Genomic DNA, 20,080 nt, shown 5'->3' with positions numbered 1-20,080 from the left:
TAGGAAGCTGGGCTGGATTCTACTGTGGTGTGCCCAGATCAGGCTCAACCACAATGGGAAGAAATCCTGCACCGCTCACCCATCACTGAACCTTCTGAAAGGTCCTCTGACTCTAATGCTGGCCCAGGAAAATACTCAGCATTTCGGCTTTGGCATACGAGATGCAAACACTATGAGGGCCCTCCTGCCTGCCTCCCAGGAGCTGTGAATATGATGATGACGCAGAGAAGCCCCCTCCTCACAGAGAATCGGTGCACAAGATTTTGCTCTTGGTAGGGTGAGTCTCACTGAGGATGTCTTTTCTGCAGGACTTTGGAAAGTCAAGTTCTTGTTCTTTAAAAAAGGGTTTCTCCTAAATGTCCATCGACAGATGAATGGATAAAGAAGACCACCCATCTCAGTGGCCCAACCAGCTGAGACGTTCTCAAGAGAGGGTACATTTAAGTCAATGTGTTCCTTCTCTCAGATTTCTTTCCACATTCAGCCTTAAGTCGAATTGTGCAAACAAAGTCTTTTTTTTTTTCTCTCTGGATAAACATTTTTAGACGTCAGTGAGTAGGTGGCAGAGGGCAGGGATCTGTTGTGATTTTTTTTGTTTTTTAATGTGAAGTTCTTTCCCTTAGCGTTAGAAATCCCATCACCCAGACAGCCCTTCAGTTGTGAAGAAAACCAGAGCAGAGCCGTACTTCCTAGTGAGAGTAGTACTATTTCGTTTACAAAACAGTAAGAGAAATTCACACTAGTTTTTTTTTTCCTTTCGAGTGGAATATGATGACAAAACTGGATCTCCTCTCCCTCCAAAGATTCAAAGTTCACAACTGAGCTGTGTGCATAAGTCACAGATCAAGACAATGTGTTCTGAAGCTTATAGCATCGTGGTGTCTCCCTAAATCAATAGCTTCCCTTTAGACCTTACTTAGGAAATATCCCTGTCATTGGTGTCCCTTGAAAAACTTGGGGCTTTTCGAGTTAAGGAAAAATGAAGAGCCTAGACAATTCCAGGCACAGGTAGGGGTGGGGTAGGAAGCCTCAACCTGGCAAGCAGGGTTGGAAAACTGAATCTAGGAGAAGCTATTTTACACCAACAGGGGGCCTGGAAGGCAACTTGGATGGATAATGAATTATTATACTGCAGAGAACGATCTGTTCTCAGACTTCCCCAAGGATGGAACAGAAATGGATTTTGATTACATTAGGCAGCGTGCACGCGCCTGAGTGGGTAGTGTCTGTGTGGGTGTGGGTTTTGGAAAGAGTGGGTTTTGGAAGGAGTGCGATGGGGGGGAAGAACAGATACCATTAGAGGCAACAACACGTGGCAACTCTAAATGTTGTTTGTTAAGACAATATATGAAGTCAACAACTCCTTAGGGAGAGACAGACACTCTTCCTTAAGTCATACAGGTGATGATTAAATTGTTGTATAATTTCTCTGGTGTTTACTTCAGTGTTCAGAGTAACTCTAGAAGAACATACAGAAGGGGTGGGCCTTTGTAAAGCACTGTTAGGAAGCAGAACTTGAGTTAGGTCTTGGGCGGATACAGAAAAGGAGACTATATATATTTCTTACCAGGACAGGAGGGGCAGAATGACCCAGGATGGAGAAGGAAGATACCGCCATGATTATTCAAATAGGAAAAGTGTGGGGGGAGGTACCATAAGTACAATTAGCACAGATTCTGGAGGCAGATAGGCCTGGGTAGAAAATCAGCTCTTCTACTTTCTCGCTAAGTGACCTCTGGCAAGTTTCTAAACTCCTGTGAACCCCCTCTTCCTCATCTATTCAAGGGGAGGAGTACCACTGACCTTGATGGTTTCAAAGATTAGAGACAATGTACGTAAGGCTTTCAACACAAAGCCTGCCAGTTAGTATATTTTCAATAACTGGCAGATTTAATAGTAACATTAAAAACAAAAACAGAACCTAGTGGCAGGGCAGGAATAAAGATGCAGACGTTGAGAACCGACTTGAGGACACAGGGAGGGTAGGGGAGGCTGGGACGAAGTGAGAGAGTGGCATGGACATATATACACTAAAAAATGTAAAATAGATAGCTAGTGGGAAGCAGCCGCATAGCACAGGGAGATCAGCTCGGTGCTCTGTGACCACCTAGAGGGATGGGATAGGGAGGGTGGGAGGGAGACGCAAGAGGGAAGAGATATGGGAACATATGTTTATGTATAGCTGATTCACTTTGTTATAAAGCAGAAACTAACACACCATTGTAAAGCACTTATACTCCAATAAAGACGTAAATAAATAAAGAAAGAAATAAAAGCACACACAAAAAAAACAAGATTGTCTTAGATAGCGGTGGGGAGGAGGTAATTTCAGGACTTGAGGAGAACCCTCAATGATTAGCAGGAAGCCTTGAACTTTACCTTGTCACTCATTTAGGTTTCTGAGCTGGAAATATGATGACATCAGCGTCCCAAGAGGATTACGTTGGTGCCAGTCTGTAGGACACATCTGAGACTCAGTACACTGTTCTCAGAAGTTGCTAAGAAACAAGACTGCTCCATGTGTGTGTGTGTTTGTGTGTGTGCGTCTCATATACCTGAATGTCAGGTGGAGGGTGAACGTCTCTCCACTGAGGGTGAACTACAGTGAGTTTCACTGGGTCCTGCTCGACCTTAAAAGCAAGTTGGGGGACTTCCCTGGTGGCGCAGTGGTTAAGAATCTGCCTGCCAACACAGGGGACACGGGTTCGATCCCTGGTCCGGGAAGATCCCACATGCCATGGAGCAACTAAGCCCGTGCGCCACAACTACTGAGCCCACTTGCCACAACTACTGAAGCCCGTGCGCCTAGAGCCCGTGCTCCACAACAAGAGAAGACACCACAATGAGAAGCCCGCACACCGCAACGAAGAGAAAGTAGCCCCTGCTCGCCGCAACTAGAGAAAGCCCACGTGCAGCAATGAAGACCCAATGCAGCCAAAATAAATAAATAAATTTATTTAAAAAATAAATAAAAGCAAGTTGGGTCATCTAACGGTGACAGAAAACTTCTGAGAAACAAAATAAACAAAAAATGATTTGCTCAAATGTAGAGCTCTGTCCTTGATGTGACTCCCTTGCTGCTAAACTTTTATCCTCTTACATGATTTCCAAACCCCATAAGGCCCCCCCTTATTGTTTAAATAAATGAGTGTTTACACAACGTAATCTCTAGTATTTGCTTATTCTTGTTTTCTCTAACAAAAAGGAATAATAAATCCCTTTTGTGTTCATTTTTAAAACTTGTACTAGAACACACGTAAGCTAGGCAATGACAGTTTTTAAATGAGTAGAGTGGGCTCTGGAGTTGAGGCTGATGAAAGTGTATTCAGGAAGACAGATACTGACTGATAAACCCACAAAATCTCTCCTGCTTCTTTGTTATAGGACACAGCAAGGGTAAGACGCCGTTGAACGCGTCAGAGAAATAACCACTTCATCAAGATTCCCAGATCAATAAGTCTCTGCAACTGGAAATGGGTGGGCGCCTGGTTAGGAGAAGAGAAGAGAAGGAGGGTCAAAGCGTGCTGGTAAATGTCAGTCCACACCTGTAGAGGTGTGATCTGCTAGCATGCTTTCTTTCCAGTCAGTGTCAACCCCAGGCCGAGAGATACTTGGAAACTTTACCTAGGAGAGAGAATGGTGGTGCAAACCGGTGGGAGCTAAACCATCTCTAAGTGGTGAGCAACAGGCAATCTACGTCACTCCTTCAGAGGGCTTCCCACGTTCCTCAGGATGGACGCTGCCGTGATCCAAGCTCGCTCAAGGCTGATTCGTGTCCGCTCCAGGAGAAAGGAAGAAGCTAGGCCTCTCTGGCAGCAAGAGAAAATGGAGAGTACTAGAAAGGTCTCAGAATCAGGAAGACACAGGTTCTGGATCCAGCTCTGACAACAGGCCAACCTGTTTCAACTGTAAGAATCTACGATGGGCAGGCACCAAGCTATGAACTGGAAGATTAAAGAGAGAGACACAGGGCTGCTGCTGAGACGCTCGCTGTCTAGTGACGGAGCCAATGGGTGTCCACACGCTGTAGTAAATGCAGACACTGAGCCATGTTCTGCTTTGATGGAACACAGAGGATGAGCGCTTGGTCCAATTACCCGCTGTGTGATTTTGAGCAATTTACCTACCCTTTCTGAAGCCCCATTTTCTCACTCTAGGATGAATGTCTGGACTGCATGCTTTCCTGTGCCCTTCTCGCTTTAAAAGCTATAATGAAATTCCTTTCTTCCCACGGAAGAAAGCTTGTGTACCCACCAAAAACCCTGCCTTCCCCTGCTGTTGGCTGAGGTCAATGCAATCAGGAAGCTGGGAGACAGAAGTGGAGACGGACACAGACCTCAAAATAAAAAAGGAACAGCCTTTAATCAGTGGCTAAGGGCTAAGATAATACTAGTATGTGACCTCTCGGTGCCCTGTCCAAAGTGTTCCAGTCAGAAAGTGGCTACTGACTTGTAAAGCAAATGTGAACCCAGGCAATCCGAGCTTTGGGAAGTCTGCAATGACTTAAAAAGAGCTGCTATTCGGAGACCACTGATCTACAATACATTCACCACATACAGCAAGTCTGGAGCTTCCACGGACCCCTGGGGGATGGAATCGGGAAGTGGCTTTTACAATCCCCTTTCCCATCACTCATAAATTACTCCTGTTGGGGAAACAAACTCAAATCCATTAGCAATAGAGATTAGAGCCAGGTTGTTTCTCTCCTCTGTGGGAGAGGTAAAAATGAAGGGACCTGACCTTGATTAAATGTCAACATATTTATCTGTTACTCTGAGGGTTCCTGGTATCACCCCAAAAAGAGAGGAAACATTATTAGAGGCACCTATAGTCACACCAAATCATTTCACTCAATTACCCCTTAGTCCATGAAAAACCAAAGCAAAACAACGTGATTTATGAAAGATACACAGGAGCAGAATGGATGGAGCAGAAGCTGTTTCTCTTTGTCCTAAGGTGTGGTCTTAATACAGTTAGCTGTCATGATCCTATTTCTCCATCCATCCATTAGCATAATAAACCTGAACTGAGTTTCCAGCAATAGGGATCAATTTGAGTTCAGCACATTCACCTAATATTTATTCCCTGTAGGGGCTTTACGAGAAAGTACATAAAGATAAATCACTGAAATGTTCAAGACAGCCCCCGAAGAGCAGACATCTGTGTTTATGGAGAAAAGTACGTCCACAGTCAGAAAATGTGGTAGAATAAATCCAAGCTTACCAAAAAAGCAAAATTAAACGGTGGTTACTCACACTATCAAATCATGTTGTAAAGGTCCCGAAGACATATTAAGGGAAAAAATCAAGTCACAGAAAATGATCAAAGAATGATTCTTTTAAAATACTATCTACCTATCTATCTATCTATCTCTCATCTATCTATCTTATTCCTATCTAGGTCTAAAAGGAGGCACAGTAACTATTAACAATTTTGCCTCAAGAGAGAAAGGGGAGTTGAGGTGTACAGGGTAGGGGCAAGGAGATTTCATGTTTCATTCTCTAGTCTCCTGTGACATTTCACTTTTCTTAACGTAAGACATATTTATATATGACATGGATAATTAAAATCAAACACTGTTGTGCTCTTTTATATTTCCCAGATAAACAAATAATTTAAACTACAAGTCAATTCTGAAAGATTTAACTTCCATTTCAGGACCACACCCAGTGCATAAATACTGCACACCTGTGCAGAGCCTGATTGCCCTCTCCCTTTTTACTTTCTTCTTAAGACATAATCTGTCACCTTTGACATGTTAAGCATCCTTTAAGGTGTTTGGAGGAGTGATTAGGGATGCTGCTGAAATGACAGGTTATTAGAGTGGCACACCTGGAACCTTTAAGACAGCCCGCTTCGAACTTCCAGCCAGTCCAGCTAGGCTTGGGCAGATGCCCAAACAGCACAGACGTGGTAGAAGGGTCCTTTCATTACACATCTTCATTAATTTATTGATTTGGGTGGGGGTAAGTGAGGAAGAATGGAGGCTAGGATGAGGGCAGGAAGGCAAGGCTCAAACACAACCAAAAATTCAAAATGCAATGTCAGGCAAAAGAGACGCACGCCCGGGAGCTCGGCTGTGCAAACACTCCAGAAATAGGATGTGCTTCTGACGACGCCGTGGCTAAATGACAGGTTCTTGATGAAGTAAGTCTCCCTTCTGTGGAAACCCAGACATCACAATACAGATTCTTAAACCAGGAACATGTCTGCCCGGCTTTCCATTGATCATCCCCCATTAGGTGGCCGAGCCCTGAAGCACCTGTCCAACTTCTGCAACCATGCACAGTGATCGATATTTATAATTACCTTTCTCCTTCACCATGGCAACCAGGGCCTTTGGAGAGCACCGCCGAAGGAAACAGGAACAAAGTCTAGGAGTGGGAGCGCCCCTAGGCAGGCAGCTCGGCTGCGGCAGAGGCAGCGAGGAAGAGCCGGGGCATCCACTTGCCAAGTCCGGGGCTTCTTTCTAAAATCCCGCCCCCCGTCTGGAAGGCCGAGCTCCGGTGCCCGCCCCAGCTGATCGCAGCCGAGTGGTGGCCGCGCCCTGCTGCGGGGGGGGCCTGGGGGGGGACGCTGCCCTTCGGCCTCAGCCACTCACTACAGCTGCTGCTGTAACAAATGCAAAATTCCAGTGTCCTAATCTCTGGTCACTGACACCACGTAGCATTCCTCGTGCCGGGAAAACGGGCACCAAAATGCGCTGGAGCCCTGGCCCCCTCCTGGGGTCTGATAAATGATTGCCAGAAGAGGGGGGCCGAGGGGCAAGCCAGGGACTGTTCCAATAAGGAAAACTAGTCAATTGTTAGCTTATTAGTCTCCTATTACTGCTGCTGTCAATTCAGCTTCTTTCAGACCAACTGAATAGATAAAATTAGCCTTGGCAGCTCACGCAGCTCAATATCAAAAAAACAAACAACCCAATCCCAAAATGGGCAGAAGACCTAAACAGACATTTCTCCAAAGAAGATATACAGACTGCCAACAAACACATGAAAGAATGCTCAACATCACTAATCATTAGAGAAATGCAAATCAAAACCACAATGAGGTATCACCTCACACCGGTCAGAATGGCCATCATCAAAAAATCTACAAACAATAAATGCTGGAGAGGGTGTGGAAAAAAGGGAACCCTCTTGCACTGTTGGTGGGAATGTAAATTGATACAGCCACTATGGAGAACAGTATGGAGGGTCCTTAAAAAACTAAAAATAGAACTACCATATGACCCAGTAATCCCACTACTGGGCATATACCCTGAGAAAACCATAATTCAAAGAGTCATGTACCAAAATGTTCATTGCAGCTCTATTTACAATAGTCCGGAGATGGAAACAACCTAAGTGTACATCATCGGATGAATGGATAAAGAAGATGTGGCACATACATACAATGGAATATTACTCAGCCATAAAAAGAAAAGAAATTGAGTTATTTGTAGTGAGGTGGATGGACCTAGAGTCTGTCATACAGAGTGAAGTAAGTCAGAAAGGGAAAAACAAATACCGTATGCTAACACATATATATGGAATCTAAAAAAAAAAAGGTTCTGAAGAACCTAGGGGCAGGACAGGAATAAAGACGCAGACGTAGAGAAGGGACTTGAGGACACGGGGAGGGGGAAGGGTAAGCTGGGATCAAGTGAGAGAGAGGCATGGACATATATACACTACCAAATGTAAAACAGATAGCTAGTGGGAAGCAGCTGCATAGCACAGGGAGATCAGCTCGGTGCTTTGTGACCACCTAGAGGGGTGGGATAGGGACAGTAGGAAGGAGATGCAAGAGGGAGGAGATATGGGGATATATGTATATGTATAGCTGATTCACTTTGTTATACAGCAGAAACTAACACACCATTGTAAAGCAATTATACTCCAGTAAAGATGTTAAAAAAAAAAAGTGAAAGGGTAACCTTTCTATTTTTATTGTAGAAACTGCGATTTAAATCTATGCAAGTAAATATGTGTTCAATTCCTACCCCCCAAAATAAATAAATAAATAAAATTAGGCTTGGTAGAAAAATAATGCTAGGGTGCCTTCAAGCTCATTTTCTTCAACTTTTAAGGTCCTGGAGGCTGAGTTATAATGAAAAATGAATAATGACATTTGATTTGTGATTTGCCCTGCTGCTCCCCGACCCCTTTCCTGAAATGGGAGGAGCGGGGGACCAACCGGACAATGAGAGGGAGTCTGGGAAGAGGCTCTTTCAGGATTCCATTCCTCATCCAGGATCAAAGTAAAAATCTGAGTTATCCAGGTAGGATTCTGACTTCCCCCTTCTTTAGAGTTTTCTAGACAAGCCCCTCTTGGGCTGTGTCTATGTGAGGGAGGAACCCTCCCAGCCACAAAGTGCAGGGCAGTCACCCCTGCACCGCTCACCAGCCTAAGTCTGCTCCGGCAGTGGCAGTGAAACCTGACAAGTGACAAGGCTTTCGATTTCTGACCCGCAGGAGCACACGCTGGTCTCACGGGAGTAGGTGACTTCCGGGGGTGGTGGTGGAGGCTGGGGTCACTAAGCCGACGCCCACCCCATTCGAGCACCTGTCTCCGAAATCCAGATTGTTTGCTTGCTCTCCCCACCACGTGGGAGAGATGTGATGAGCAATAGACACAAAGGCAGATGCCGTGGCTCGGAGAGAGCAGCAGATGGACAAGCCGCCCTGCAAAACCCGAACGCACAGCCAGGATTCGACTGTTTTACTGCAAATATTGTACCGTGTTGGGTCTAAGAGAGCTGGGGTGACAGAAAGGAATGAAGTCAATCAACGTGCCTCATCTTTGCCTCCGAGGTTGTTTATAGCTGAAATGACGTTGGGTGGGGCTGGTTTTCTGCCGGGTAACAGTGGCAGAGCTCAAGCAGCTGTGACATTCCTACATCTGTGATTCAGGGCTTTACTATTAATAGCCTGGGCATCTCTGCCTGTAAGAAAGGGCTAATAAGGCCCCTCCAACCCATGGGTCGTCATTTCTATGACACAAACTTCTCCCACGGTCCTCCCTGACCCCACTGCAGCCCCATAGGGTCATGTTTTTCCTAAGTCAGCAGCCAGCTGGAGTGTGAGCTCTATAGAGCCTTTAAGCGGCTTCTCTAACCTCCATTCATAAATAAGAGCCAAGCATGAGAGCAGCACGACCTCAGGTCGAGAGGGATGGGCAGGGCTCAAGAGCAGGAGGGACAAGCCCTTTCTATCCCCGAAAGTTCACGGCTAGCACTGCACGGTCTACTTCTCCCATCCCTAACACCCTCAGAGCCTGCAAGGAGATGCGGACAAGCAAAATTAAACTCGGAGAACTGGAATTAGTTTGGTGCTGTGAGCCTAGCAGGTGAATTTATTTTATTATATTTTTGCTGCATCAATAGATTAGCCCCTCACGGAGGCACTCCCTCTCTCACCCTCTCTCTCTCCCTTCCCGCCCCACATCCCATGGAATGTGACACTAAAACACCATTGTGTTTCTAGTCCAAACCAAATCATACATAAATATTCTGGATACTGTAAATGCAATTAGTTCAATGTCTTTTATTCAGGGTGACCATTTTTAATCCTGAGATTTCAGTTTATTAACCAAACTGATTTATTACAGCTCTGAACCTACCTGTATACCTTTGTGGGTAAACTGCGCAGAAACCCTGGTTGAGGAAGGCTCACTGGCCGCTTTGGAGACTACGCCAGCAGAGTAACAGCTGGTGCCTATTCATTTCCAGAGAAGCCTTTTCCAAAGGAAAATACTACATAGTGGTTCAGAGAGATTGCCCCCCTCCTGTGTTTTCCATGGAAAGAATTTTCCTGTACCACAGTCAGAGGGAATGAGTCACCAGCATTTAGTTGCTAAACAACAGTCATACAGCTAAAGCCCCCCCAACAGTCAGACACTGCTACTTTAGGATAAAAGCATCCACCCTACACTTTTAAGATAACCAAAGAGGGTATTACTAAAGTTATTTTTGGAATGTGGCAGAGTAAGACCAAATTGTTTTTGTCTCCAGCCTCAGGGCCAAATAATTAAGAGCTTTGAGAACAGAAGTAAAGCATAGATATTTTCTACTTTACAGTTAGTTAAAGCTACGAGAAGTGCAGCAACATAAATGAAGGAAAAAATAAAAAATGTACAGTTCATAAGACAGCAGGACTTTTTATTGTTATTTCTAGAGAAGATTTCCAAAGAACTTATCTCAATCTCATTCCACTCAGATGAGATAAGACTTCATAATACAGACACCAACCCGTGGGTTCATTTGTTGTTTTATTCCCCCAAACTGACTCACTGCTGCCTTGTCATTCACTCACAAAATGAAGCCAGGGTTGTCCACAAGTGACCAAAGGACAGAAACCATTTTGTTGCAGAGAAAAGCTTTGTGAGCACACAGCCACTCTTGGCAAAAAATCAAGAGTACATCACTTCCAAAGAAGCCATGCCAATTAAGAGGGAAATGTGAAAACCAGAAAACAAGCAACCTGATGGAGTCCACGTCCTCACTGCTCTCTCCTACAGAGCCGCAGATTGTCTATGGCCTGTGCATCCACAGGGCAGGAATTTCAGGACCCCTCCATGGCCACCCATCCTTCAACTCCTTTGGACTCATTGGCAGAAGAGTGCTCAAAATCCTCTCTAGCAGAATCCAGCTGAAGGAAAACTTGAGAATGAGTTTGTTATTTGCTTTCCATTTAATGTTTACATCTACCAACCTCACTGCAGATATTTATGGGGCATCTACGGTACGTCAAGTACTGGGCTGGCAATACCAAAACAGGAAGAGAGAAATCACTGCTCTGGAGTTGCTTACCATCTAGTGGAGGAGATGCTCACACACAAAAACTCTCAACCCAGTTAGGAAGGTGGTAAGACAGAAGTGGGGGGACTTCCCTGGTGGTGCAGTGGTTAAGAATCCACCTGCCAATGCAGGGGACACAGGTTCGATCCCTGGTCCGGGAAGATCCCACATGCCATGGAGCAACTAAACCCATGCGCCACAACTACTGAGCCTGCGCTCTAGAGCCCACGAGCCACAACTACTGAGCCCACGTGCTGCAACTACTGAAGCCCGGGCGCCTAGAGCCCATGCTCCACAACGAGAGAAGCCACCACAATGAGAAGCCCGCACACTGCAACAAAGAGTAGCCCCAGCTCGCCGCAACTAGAGAAAGCCCGCGCACAGCAATGAAGACCCGATGCAGCCAAAAAAAAAAAAAGACAGAAGTGGGTGCACAGGGTGCAGAGCAGTACTGAGCCCAATCTGGGGAGTCAGGAGAGGCTTCTAGGAGGAGTAAAGAAGTAAGAGAGGGGTGACAAATGAAGAAAGGGGGAAAGATCATTCCATGGCCTCCCCTTGGGACGAGGTATCAAGCTCACTGTTCAAGAGGAATGGGGAGAGGTTCAAACTAAGGCCAGGGTGGCAGATCATGGAGGGCTCTGAATGCCACACTAAGGACGATGGACATTAGAAGTGATGTGATGAGAGTCTCAAACCTGAGCTACCTATTTCTTTACCAATTAAGTTCAAAATACTTTGGGTGCATTTCAAAGTCTGCCACGATGTGTTTCCAACCATACTGCCTCCTTCCTCCAAATTGGATTGTGTTGGTGTGTGCATGTCCCGTGTTTAGCAGACATGCCCAGAAAGTGTCTATGTTTATTAGTGTACTTAAATATTTCCCTGAGAAATAGAATAAAATGACAGCCAGGCACATCCCACACATAGCACTTTAAGTAGCACAAAGCATTTGGGATTGGCTTATCCTCCTGTAGTAATGGCTTCATGTCCACAATGAGGCTGTGAGCTCCATGAAGGGAAGGAGGTTTTCATGCTTTGCTAGACTCCCAAGAGTGCAGCCTGCAGACCTCCAGGGATAAAAAAAATACGAGGGATGCTTTAAATGCATACACCTGGTCCCATCCAAAGTCTGATGATTCAGATTTTCAGGGATGGGGCTTGAGCTGCACCAGCTCCTTAAGTGTTGAAGGACCACTGACTGGCCTAGCACATGGGCCTGCATCACAGGAAGTAAATGAACATGAAATTTACAAACATAGCTATAGCCCATGCTGCCACATCTAAAAAACAACCTCCATCTTCTCAGTTGGCTGAAATAACAATCATCCTGACATTCACTGCAATCTTCATGAAAATTTATTAGTAGTGATGATTCCAAAGTTTCCTACAGTCTGACACAAACTCCTAAATGTCTGATCTCTCTTGATCCCACTCTCATGTTTTCAACGGGAATTCTTAGGATTTTTTCCATGTGAATCTCACAGAATCAATGCCCAGCAAACTTCTTTTCCATGAGTTCTTCAAGTAGAATTATTTTACATTTGTATCCAAAACTTCCCTATGGTCCTTCTCAGAAGCCAGTTCTGAGTTTGGACCTAAACAACAGGTTGCAGCTTAGGAAAAATTACTAAGGTATATTTAAAGCTCTCTATAAATAATCCACTAAAGATATAAACTGCAGAGGGAGCACAAAACAAGCCTTTTTCCTGAAAGTGTACTGGAATCTATTACTGGAATTCAAAGGATCTTTTGATAGTACAGAGAGTTTCATGAATTTTAGCCTAATTTCAGGCACACGAGAAGTTCACACAAGAAGTACAGAAATACCTTTGAATTACTTGGGAAAAAAGGCTTTTTTTCCCCCTAACAATTTACTCTTGGCTTTATCTTTTCCCCTAATATTTTCTAGGTAGAAATACAGCTATTGGGAAAGAAAAACGGTCATTTCCTATCATCTGGAGCTGTGATGCCTTTCCTAGCAACACCCCCTTCTTTCTGGTACTTAATGTCACCAGTGCTCTGAATTTTACTACACTGCAATGAAGGACTTATATGTCTATTTTTGCAAAAGATTGTGGGCTCTCTGAGGGAAGGGATCACACGTGAATATCTGTATTCACATAGTGATAGGCACAAAGTAGGAATGTGACATTTGATGAATTCTAAGGAATAAATGTCACTGGCTTACCATAGTAAGTCAAAATGCTAAGTATTCATTTTTATATCAAAAAGGCTGATTTAAAAATCTTACTCAAGTAAATTAAAAGTAAATTCAGTCTCTTATATATAAATCAATTTAGTGGTTGCTTGAAAGTATTTGCCAAGATGCAAACCAATAATTCACCGTGGGAGAAATGAGTTGAAAGGAACTTAACCAGGTAGCATCTTACAAAGTCTCCTTAATAACTAATCCTAAGTACCACTTTTGTTGCCATTTACAGAGGGCTTATTATGTGTCAGCTACCATTCTACTCTCTTTACATTCATTTATCACCTCATTTAATCCTCCTAACAACTGGATAAGATAATGTTATTATCTTTACACTTGAGGGAAGAGGCTTGTCAGAATCCAAAGCCATGGGCCCTCCCTTTGCTTTGTTGGGTCTCTTGCTTTGTTGGGTCTTTTGCTTTGCTGGGTCTTCATTCCACAGAGGTCATGAAAGAGTCTCCATTCCCCTGTTCCTAACTACACACACACACACACACACACACACACACACACACACACACACACACAGAGAGACATTTTTTGAGTCAAGATGCACTCAATGTACATCAACTTCCTTGGCGTTTCCAGAAGACTTGACACGATGGAAATGATGTTCCATTTTGCCTTGTCTGTAGAAAATGATCTTCTCTCCTGATACCTTATCCTTCATTGGCTCTTGAACGTCTTATGATAGGACCTGCCAGGTGAATCGCATCCCCTTGGCCTGTTGGGCTCATCCTTGGCTGGACAGGGGAAGATGGTTTGCCCAGATCCACATTCTCGAGTCTTTGAAGTTGCAATTCAATCATCTACCCTGTCTAATCATCCTCAAGGAATAGCATTCCTGTGGTCTACATAGAGAGAAAACTAAAAACATTTTATGGGGGGTGGTCACAGAATTTTTGCAAAGTTGACAAAGCCTCCATTTGCCCCCTTCACGCTGATTAGGCCCTGGCACACTCCCAGAAAATAACCTCTCTCACATTCTCCTGGGACATTTCAGCCATCGTCTGAGGGACAGGCCGAATAAAGCATGCAAAGTGCATGGCCACTAGTGCATGTGCTGTCACAGGAAAAACAGCACTGTCACCCAACACACATCTCTGTGAGCTCCTCCAGCTCTCAGGACAGAGAGAGAAGGGACCATGCAACCGACCCTCTGGTTTGTGAAAAACTATAACTTGTATGAAAAAAAAATAGGCATTAGCTTCACATTGAGATGAAAACAAAAGTCCTAAGGCAGACTTGTCCAAGGTTACACAATTACTTGGAAATGGCCAAAACCCCTGGGGTCTTACCTCCTACCTGTGGTTATTTTGTCATGCTAACTGGCCACACAAGCAACCTGATCAAACAGCCAGGATTTGAGTTCCAGCTCTGCCACAGGCTCAGGGGCCTCGGGCATGTTATTTTCTCTCTGGGTTTCAGCAGTCTCATCTGTGGACGGTAGTAACATGCTCCACTTGTGAGGTTGTGGTGAGGACAGGGCTGGCTTCCTGGGCGAGCGACCTGGGAAGCTGTGTAGGAACCTGTGCTCAGATGGGCCCTCCATTTGATTTAATGCTCTGCTCTTGTTATATTGAGATTTGTAAGAATTTTACTTTGAGCTTGTGTTTTATAAGTGAGGTTGGATGGGACAATGGAGCATGCGTGTGCGCAGACGAGAGAGGTACAGGATGTGTGTCTGCATTCCTGCTGCCCCCTTCACAGGTGGTATTTGCGATGCCCCCTGAGCTCCCAATTCCAGTGGACTCGTGATGCGTGGGAATTCAGGGAGTGCAAGGGAAGTGTGTCACATCTACGACTGAACAAACAGCAGCACTGAGAGGTCACTTTCCATCCAAACCACAATGCAAAAAAGAAGGCAAGGGGTTCAAGGAAACACAAACGACCAAGGGACCCTATCATATCCTTTCTGACTCATGTAACTTCCCTATTGAGCCAACCACTTACACTGAAAATGATGACATAGAAGCAAAAGGAAAGATAGGGCAACCTACTGCCCCCTTTCCCTTCCGTCCTTCCTTACCCATCAGTAAGCCAAAGGTAGAGAGTGTCGCAAGAACGCACACGCATCCAAGAAGTGAAATAAAAACAGTTGAGCTATTTGGGTTCAGAATTCCCACGCTTCTGGAAAGAATGAAATACATATGCATCTACGATCTATGAAATATAAATTGCGCAATTTCACAAACGAGTTCAGTGCTCTTATATTTGAGTTTAAAATGAGCGGTGCACAGTGTAAACATGAAAGGTCAAACTTCATGTCAACAATTTAAAATTTTACTTTATTTAGGACAACATTAAATAGCAAATAAAAACATTATGACAAGGTGAGAAAGAGTCTGTGGAATAAAGAAAAAAAGCTTTATATTGTAGTACCTTTAAAGGCACTTTACTCCTGCACTTTGAACCAGGGGTCTCACATTTTCCTTTTGCACTGGACCCTGCATATTATGTACCTGGTACTGGGTGAGGCTGAAAGAGGCTCTCTATGAAATGAAAGGGCCTGGCATCCAGAAGGAGCTCAAGGAAGGTAATAACGATTGTTATTTCTTAGTTTCTCACTGCTTCATCAATTTACAACAAAAAGAGGATAATGGAAAACTGTAAAGCTCAAGTTTTCAAAACCATTCTGGGCTACAGGGAGCCTTTTCTTATCAAATGTGGGGAATCTTACTTACAATGCCTTGAAGAATTTAGACCCCCTCCTGATACCTTGACACATGACCTTTGCTGCCATATGAAAAAGGCAGTGTGATGCCAACCACCCAAGAAACACTGGACTCCAAGGTTAGGAAACCTCCCCAGGAAGACACAGTTAACCTCAGCCCACTCACTCATTCAGGAAATACTTACTGAGTGCTTACTAAGTGTCAGGAACTGTTCTAGGTGCTGCAAGAAACACTGGACTTCAAGGTTAGGAAACCTCCCCAGGAAGACAGTTAACCTCAGCCCACTCATTCATTCAGGAAATACTTATTGAGTGCTTACTAAGTGTCAGGAACTGTTCTAGGTGCTGGGATATGGCTGTAAGGGCAACAGACAAAAATCCTTGCTGTGATGGAGCTTACATTCTAGTTGTGTGTGTGTGTGGTTGATATAATAAAATATACATATATATATATCATATGATATAGATGATAGAAGTGATAAGTATTACGGAGAAAAATCAAGGCTGGAGAAAAATCAAGGCTGGAGAAAGAGAGTTGGGGGGAAGGAGATGTGGTTTGAAGTGAGTGGCCAAGGAAGGCCTATTTGAGAAAGTGTCATTTGCGCAAACCTGAAGGAGGTGGGGGAGTAGCCATACGGATATTTGAGGAAAGAGCATCCCAGACAAGTGAACAATAAGAGCGAAGGTCTGAAGGAGGGAGGTGACCTGGTGTGTTCAAGGAGTGAGAGCCGGAGTGAGGTTAGAGAAGAGGAAGAGTTAGGCCCCTCCCTATCAGTCATGTGAGGACCTTGGCTTTACAGTGAGTGAGGTGGGAAGCCATTGGAGGCTCTGAGCAGAGACAGTTGCGTGATCTGATTGTCATTTCCACAGGATCCTTCTGGCTTCTGCGTGAGACAAGAGTGAAGGGGAACGGGCACAAAATGTTGAATTAGTGCATGAAATTTAAAAAGAGCTCATGTTGTGTGATGATGACACAACAGAAGGAGATGAAGAAAAAGATTACACAAATAAGAAGTGGAAACTGAGGACCAAGACAGGATCAACAGGAATGAATGAGACATCAAAGAAGAGAGCAGACACTGATAAATATCTAATTCCTAGGACAGAAAAAAGTTTGAGATGATCTCAATGAATGCAGAAGAAAGACCCTAAAACAATGAGAGACAATCAATAGATGTGCAAAATAAAGGAAAATGAAAAAACTTACATCCCAGAAGTAGAGAATTTAAGAAGCAGAAGATATATTCAGAGATCTAATACACAAGAATTTCCCTGAAATAGAGATAGATCTGAACTTGCAGATTTAAAGAGTGTAGAGATACTATTTTAACAAAGTTTGATACAGAATGCTCACTCCAGGTCTTAACCTAAGCTTTTGAACTTCAAAGGATATCATTCTCCATATATCCAGACAGAAAAAGCCCATCACTCATCAAAAGAGAAAAACTCAGGCTAATCTCAGACTTCTCAGGGGCAATGCTAATGCACAGAAGACAGCGGAGCAATACCTGAAAATCTCGAGGGAAAGAAAGTGTGCGTCGCAAGAGCCTTTCACTCAGCCCAAATGTTGTTCAGACATAAAGGCAATGGACAAACCAACCACAACCACAGAGGTGGTCAGGAAATACAACACCACGAACACTTCTTTGGAAAATAGCTTCACATCAACATCTAGTCAATGAAGACATGAGTGAGATGAGTCAAAATAAACTCAGGAATGCAAATATTGTAGTAAAAGGACTAGCAGTGAGCAGTGAATTCTATTAAATATGAAACTGATACCCCAATTACTGGATTATGGTTATGAAAGAGAATGGGAATGCTCTTGTGAGCAAAGAAAGCCAAGAACAACATGAAAACAATATTATAACTAACAAATACCAGGAGGTGGGTAGGAGAGACGTATGAGAGAGATACTGTCCTTGTCTTCACAGCAGGAAGAGATGACTTGCACCAGACAGTCCAAGATTCTTGATCTAGGCATCTCACAGAATCACCTGATTGCTTCATCTTTGCTTAGAGATTATGCAAAACCTAACCCCTATTTGTCTACTTCATCTCCCATCACTTGGACTTGGTAAGGCAAAGGGTATCACAAGGCAAACGTATCTTCACGGTTCTAAAAGGGAGTTAATACACCTTTACCGTTTTACTGATTCATTTTTTTCTTTTTTTTCCAGATTCTTGGTTCAAGATCCAAAATTGTTTCTCATTTATTTCTATCTAGGATTTCCACAGTATCTTTCCTCCAGAGAGGTTGAGGAATGAAAAAGAGATGACACACTGGTTCCAAGGATACCCACATAGAGTTTTAGTTTTCTTTCCAGTTATTGAGCCTGCATATTTATGAAAATGCCATGGAATTTCTCATGACAAGACTTTCATTATCAACACAGAGTCACTGCCCAGAGGTAATGACATGCCTTGGGGGATGCTAATCATTCCTCTTCTGCCCCCATTCAATCCCTCTTCTGAGCGGGCACTGAACAACATGACTTCACGCTCTGGCTGTGGCTGACTGGATCCTAAGTAGACACTGGATGGGGACGGGGGACCCATATCTCAGCTGGCCAAGCACTTACGATGTATATCCTGCCTTGAGAAAGAGGAGCTGGGTCAATTAGGTTTTCACTTCTGGGACTCTGAACTAAGAGTCATATAGAAAAGTCCTAGTCAGGGGCTGGTACATGTATTAAAAGATCAAGTAAGGCCAGGCCAGGGGCAGGCTTCATAGAGACATGTGGATACCACAATTCCAAGGGGTAACGTGTCAGAGGAAGCCAGTTGGGAGGGAAGAGAATAGGACATTCCCCAAAACTGAACAGATGGTCCTGGAACAGCCTGGAATTCTATGCTTCCTGAAGCCTGACTGCTCAGCATTTCCTGGGTTCCTATGAGACCTCTCTATGTTCTCACACATATACATTCCTCCGTCTTTTGAATGCTCGTATCTCCTTGGCATTCACCTCTAAAAGTCAAACCTGGTTCCTAGAAACATCAAATGAGTGAGTTAACGCCCCTGAAAGCTGCTAAGTGCTTCTTCCTTTAAAATATGTCAATAAGGCTACTTGGTTTAACTCTGGTCACAGGGGTCAGCACAAACAACTGCCTCATAAACCAATATGCCCCCAAAAGCCTTTTAAGACTGTAGTTGTGTTTTGGGGGGAAGGATGTGATTTATGACATTGATCAAGCTCTGTAGAAATGAATCCTTTTATAATAATATTCCATTTACATATATACATGGGCTTTCATTTTAAAAATTTAAACAGTTTCACATTGCTACAATTGCACCAAAGATTGTGCTAGTACTATATGCCGTATGGCTGTATTTTTGAAAGAGGTATAAAAGGTAGTTTTATTCCTTTCTTCCCTTCTCACCATTCCCCAGCAAGACAGAAAACACTCTGCATATGTATTGGATTTGTTGAGGTTTGGGGAGATTGGAGGGAGGACAGGAAGGGAAATATTTAGAACTTAAATTCTTCTTGGTTTTGGATCTGAATTATACACTATATTTTTCCCTTCCTGAATAAAATATACTAAGAGTGCTGGGCATTTATCAATATGCTTCATTGGCCATTAAATTTACACACCGAAAAAAGCAACAAAGCCATAAAAACAGCTTTAAGCCATAGCATCACACAATTGAAAGCAAAGTGGGCAAAATTCAGGAAAGAATGAAAAGAAATTACCACTGATTCATTAATTATGCATTTACTGAACATCTATAATACATAAAACTTCATAAAGCTGACTGATATATAGATCGAAGATGCCTAGATTAAGCCCTCAGTGAGCTTACATTCTAGTAGGGCAAGTAGCACAAGTACTTAAATAACTTCAAGGGGAAGTAGAAAGGGATTGGAATCAGAAGTACTAAGAAAATGCTATAAAGGTTTGAAGAAAGGAATGCTTGCCGTTTAGCAAAAGAGATAGAGGAAAGCTTCAAGTAGAATATGGTCCTCCCCCAATACAGGAAGAGTTACAGAAAGTTGGTTGGGCTCAGCATCTTTTCACCAGTTGCTACAGACAGGAAATGAACTAGACCACTCCTGGTATCCAGATAAAAGAGCTAACCAAGAAACGTGTTGAAAGCAGCTTCTCGTGTCCTCTTCAAAATCTTAAAATAGACCAACTGGACCATGATCTATGCAAGATCAAGTTCAGTTGAAGTATTACTAAACAAAGTAACATCACATAGTATTTCCATCAATGATAATATTGTAGCAATTGATGACTTCAGTGATGGAGCAGTTAATTATTAAGCAGCCAGTACTCCTGCAACAGGGCTGGCTACCAACTGGTTACAGAGTTTGAGTGTCACTTCAAGGACAAGTCTGGCCTGAGGAAAAGATAACAGATGAACGTATCCAGCTACATATTAGAACCACATGATAGCCCTTCAGGGAAAAGA

General features: G+C 43.7%; 1 protein-coding gene across 10 annotated transcripts in view; it reads right to left on the bottom strand.

Annotated features, from left to right (window-relative positions):
* ABLIM1 (actin binding LIM protein 1) overlaps positions 1-20,080 on the bottom strand; it is a 312,026-nt gene that overhangs the window by 169,661 nt on the left and 122,285 nt on the right. The window contains exon 1 of one of the 10 annotated variants that reach the window (XM_067709327.1): positions 6,310-6,505. The exons of the other annotated variants lie outside the window; for them this stretch is intronic. Within the exon in view, the coding sequence (XP_067565428.1) occupies positions 6,310-6,325 (16 nt within the window). The 5' untranslated portion in view covers positions 6,326-6,505. Of the gene's footprint in view, positions 1-6,309; positions 6,506-20,080 lie in introns of those variants that run through there. 10 annotated transcript variants of the gene reach the window in all.

This window comes from Pseudorca crassidens, chromosome 16 (assembly GCF_039906515.1).
Source record: "Pseudorca crassidens isolate mPseCra1 chromosome 16, mPseCra1.hap1, whole genome shotgun sequence".
In the NCBI taxonomy this organism is placed as follows: domain Eukaryota; kingdom Metazoa; phylum Chordata; class Mammalia; order Artiodactyla; family Delphinidae; genus Pseudorca; species Pseudorca crassidens.
Note: the sequence above shows the minus strand (reverse complement) of the source record. Positions and strands in the feature narration are given on the sequence as shown.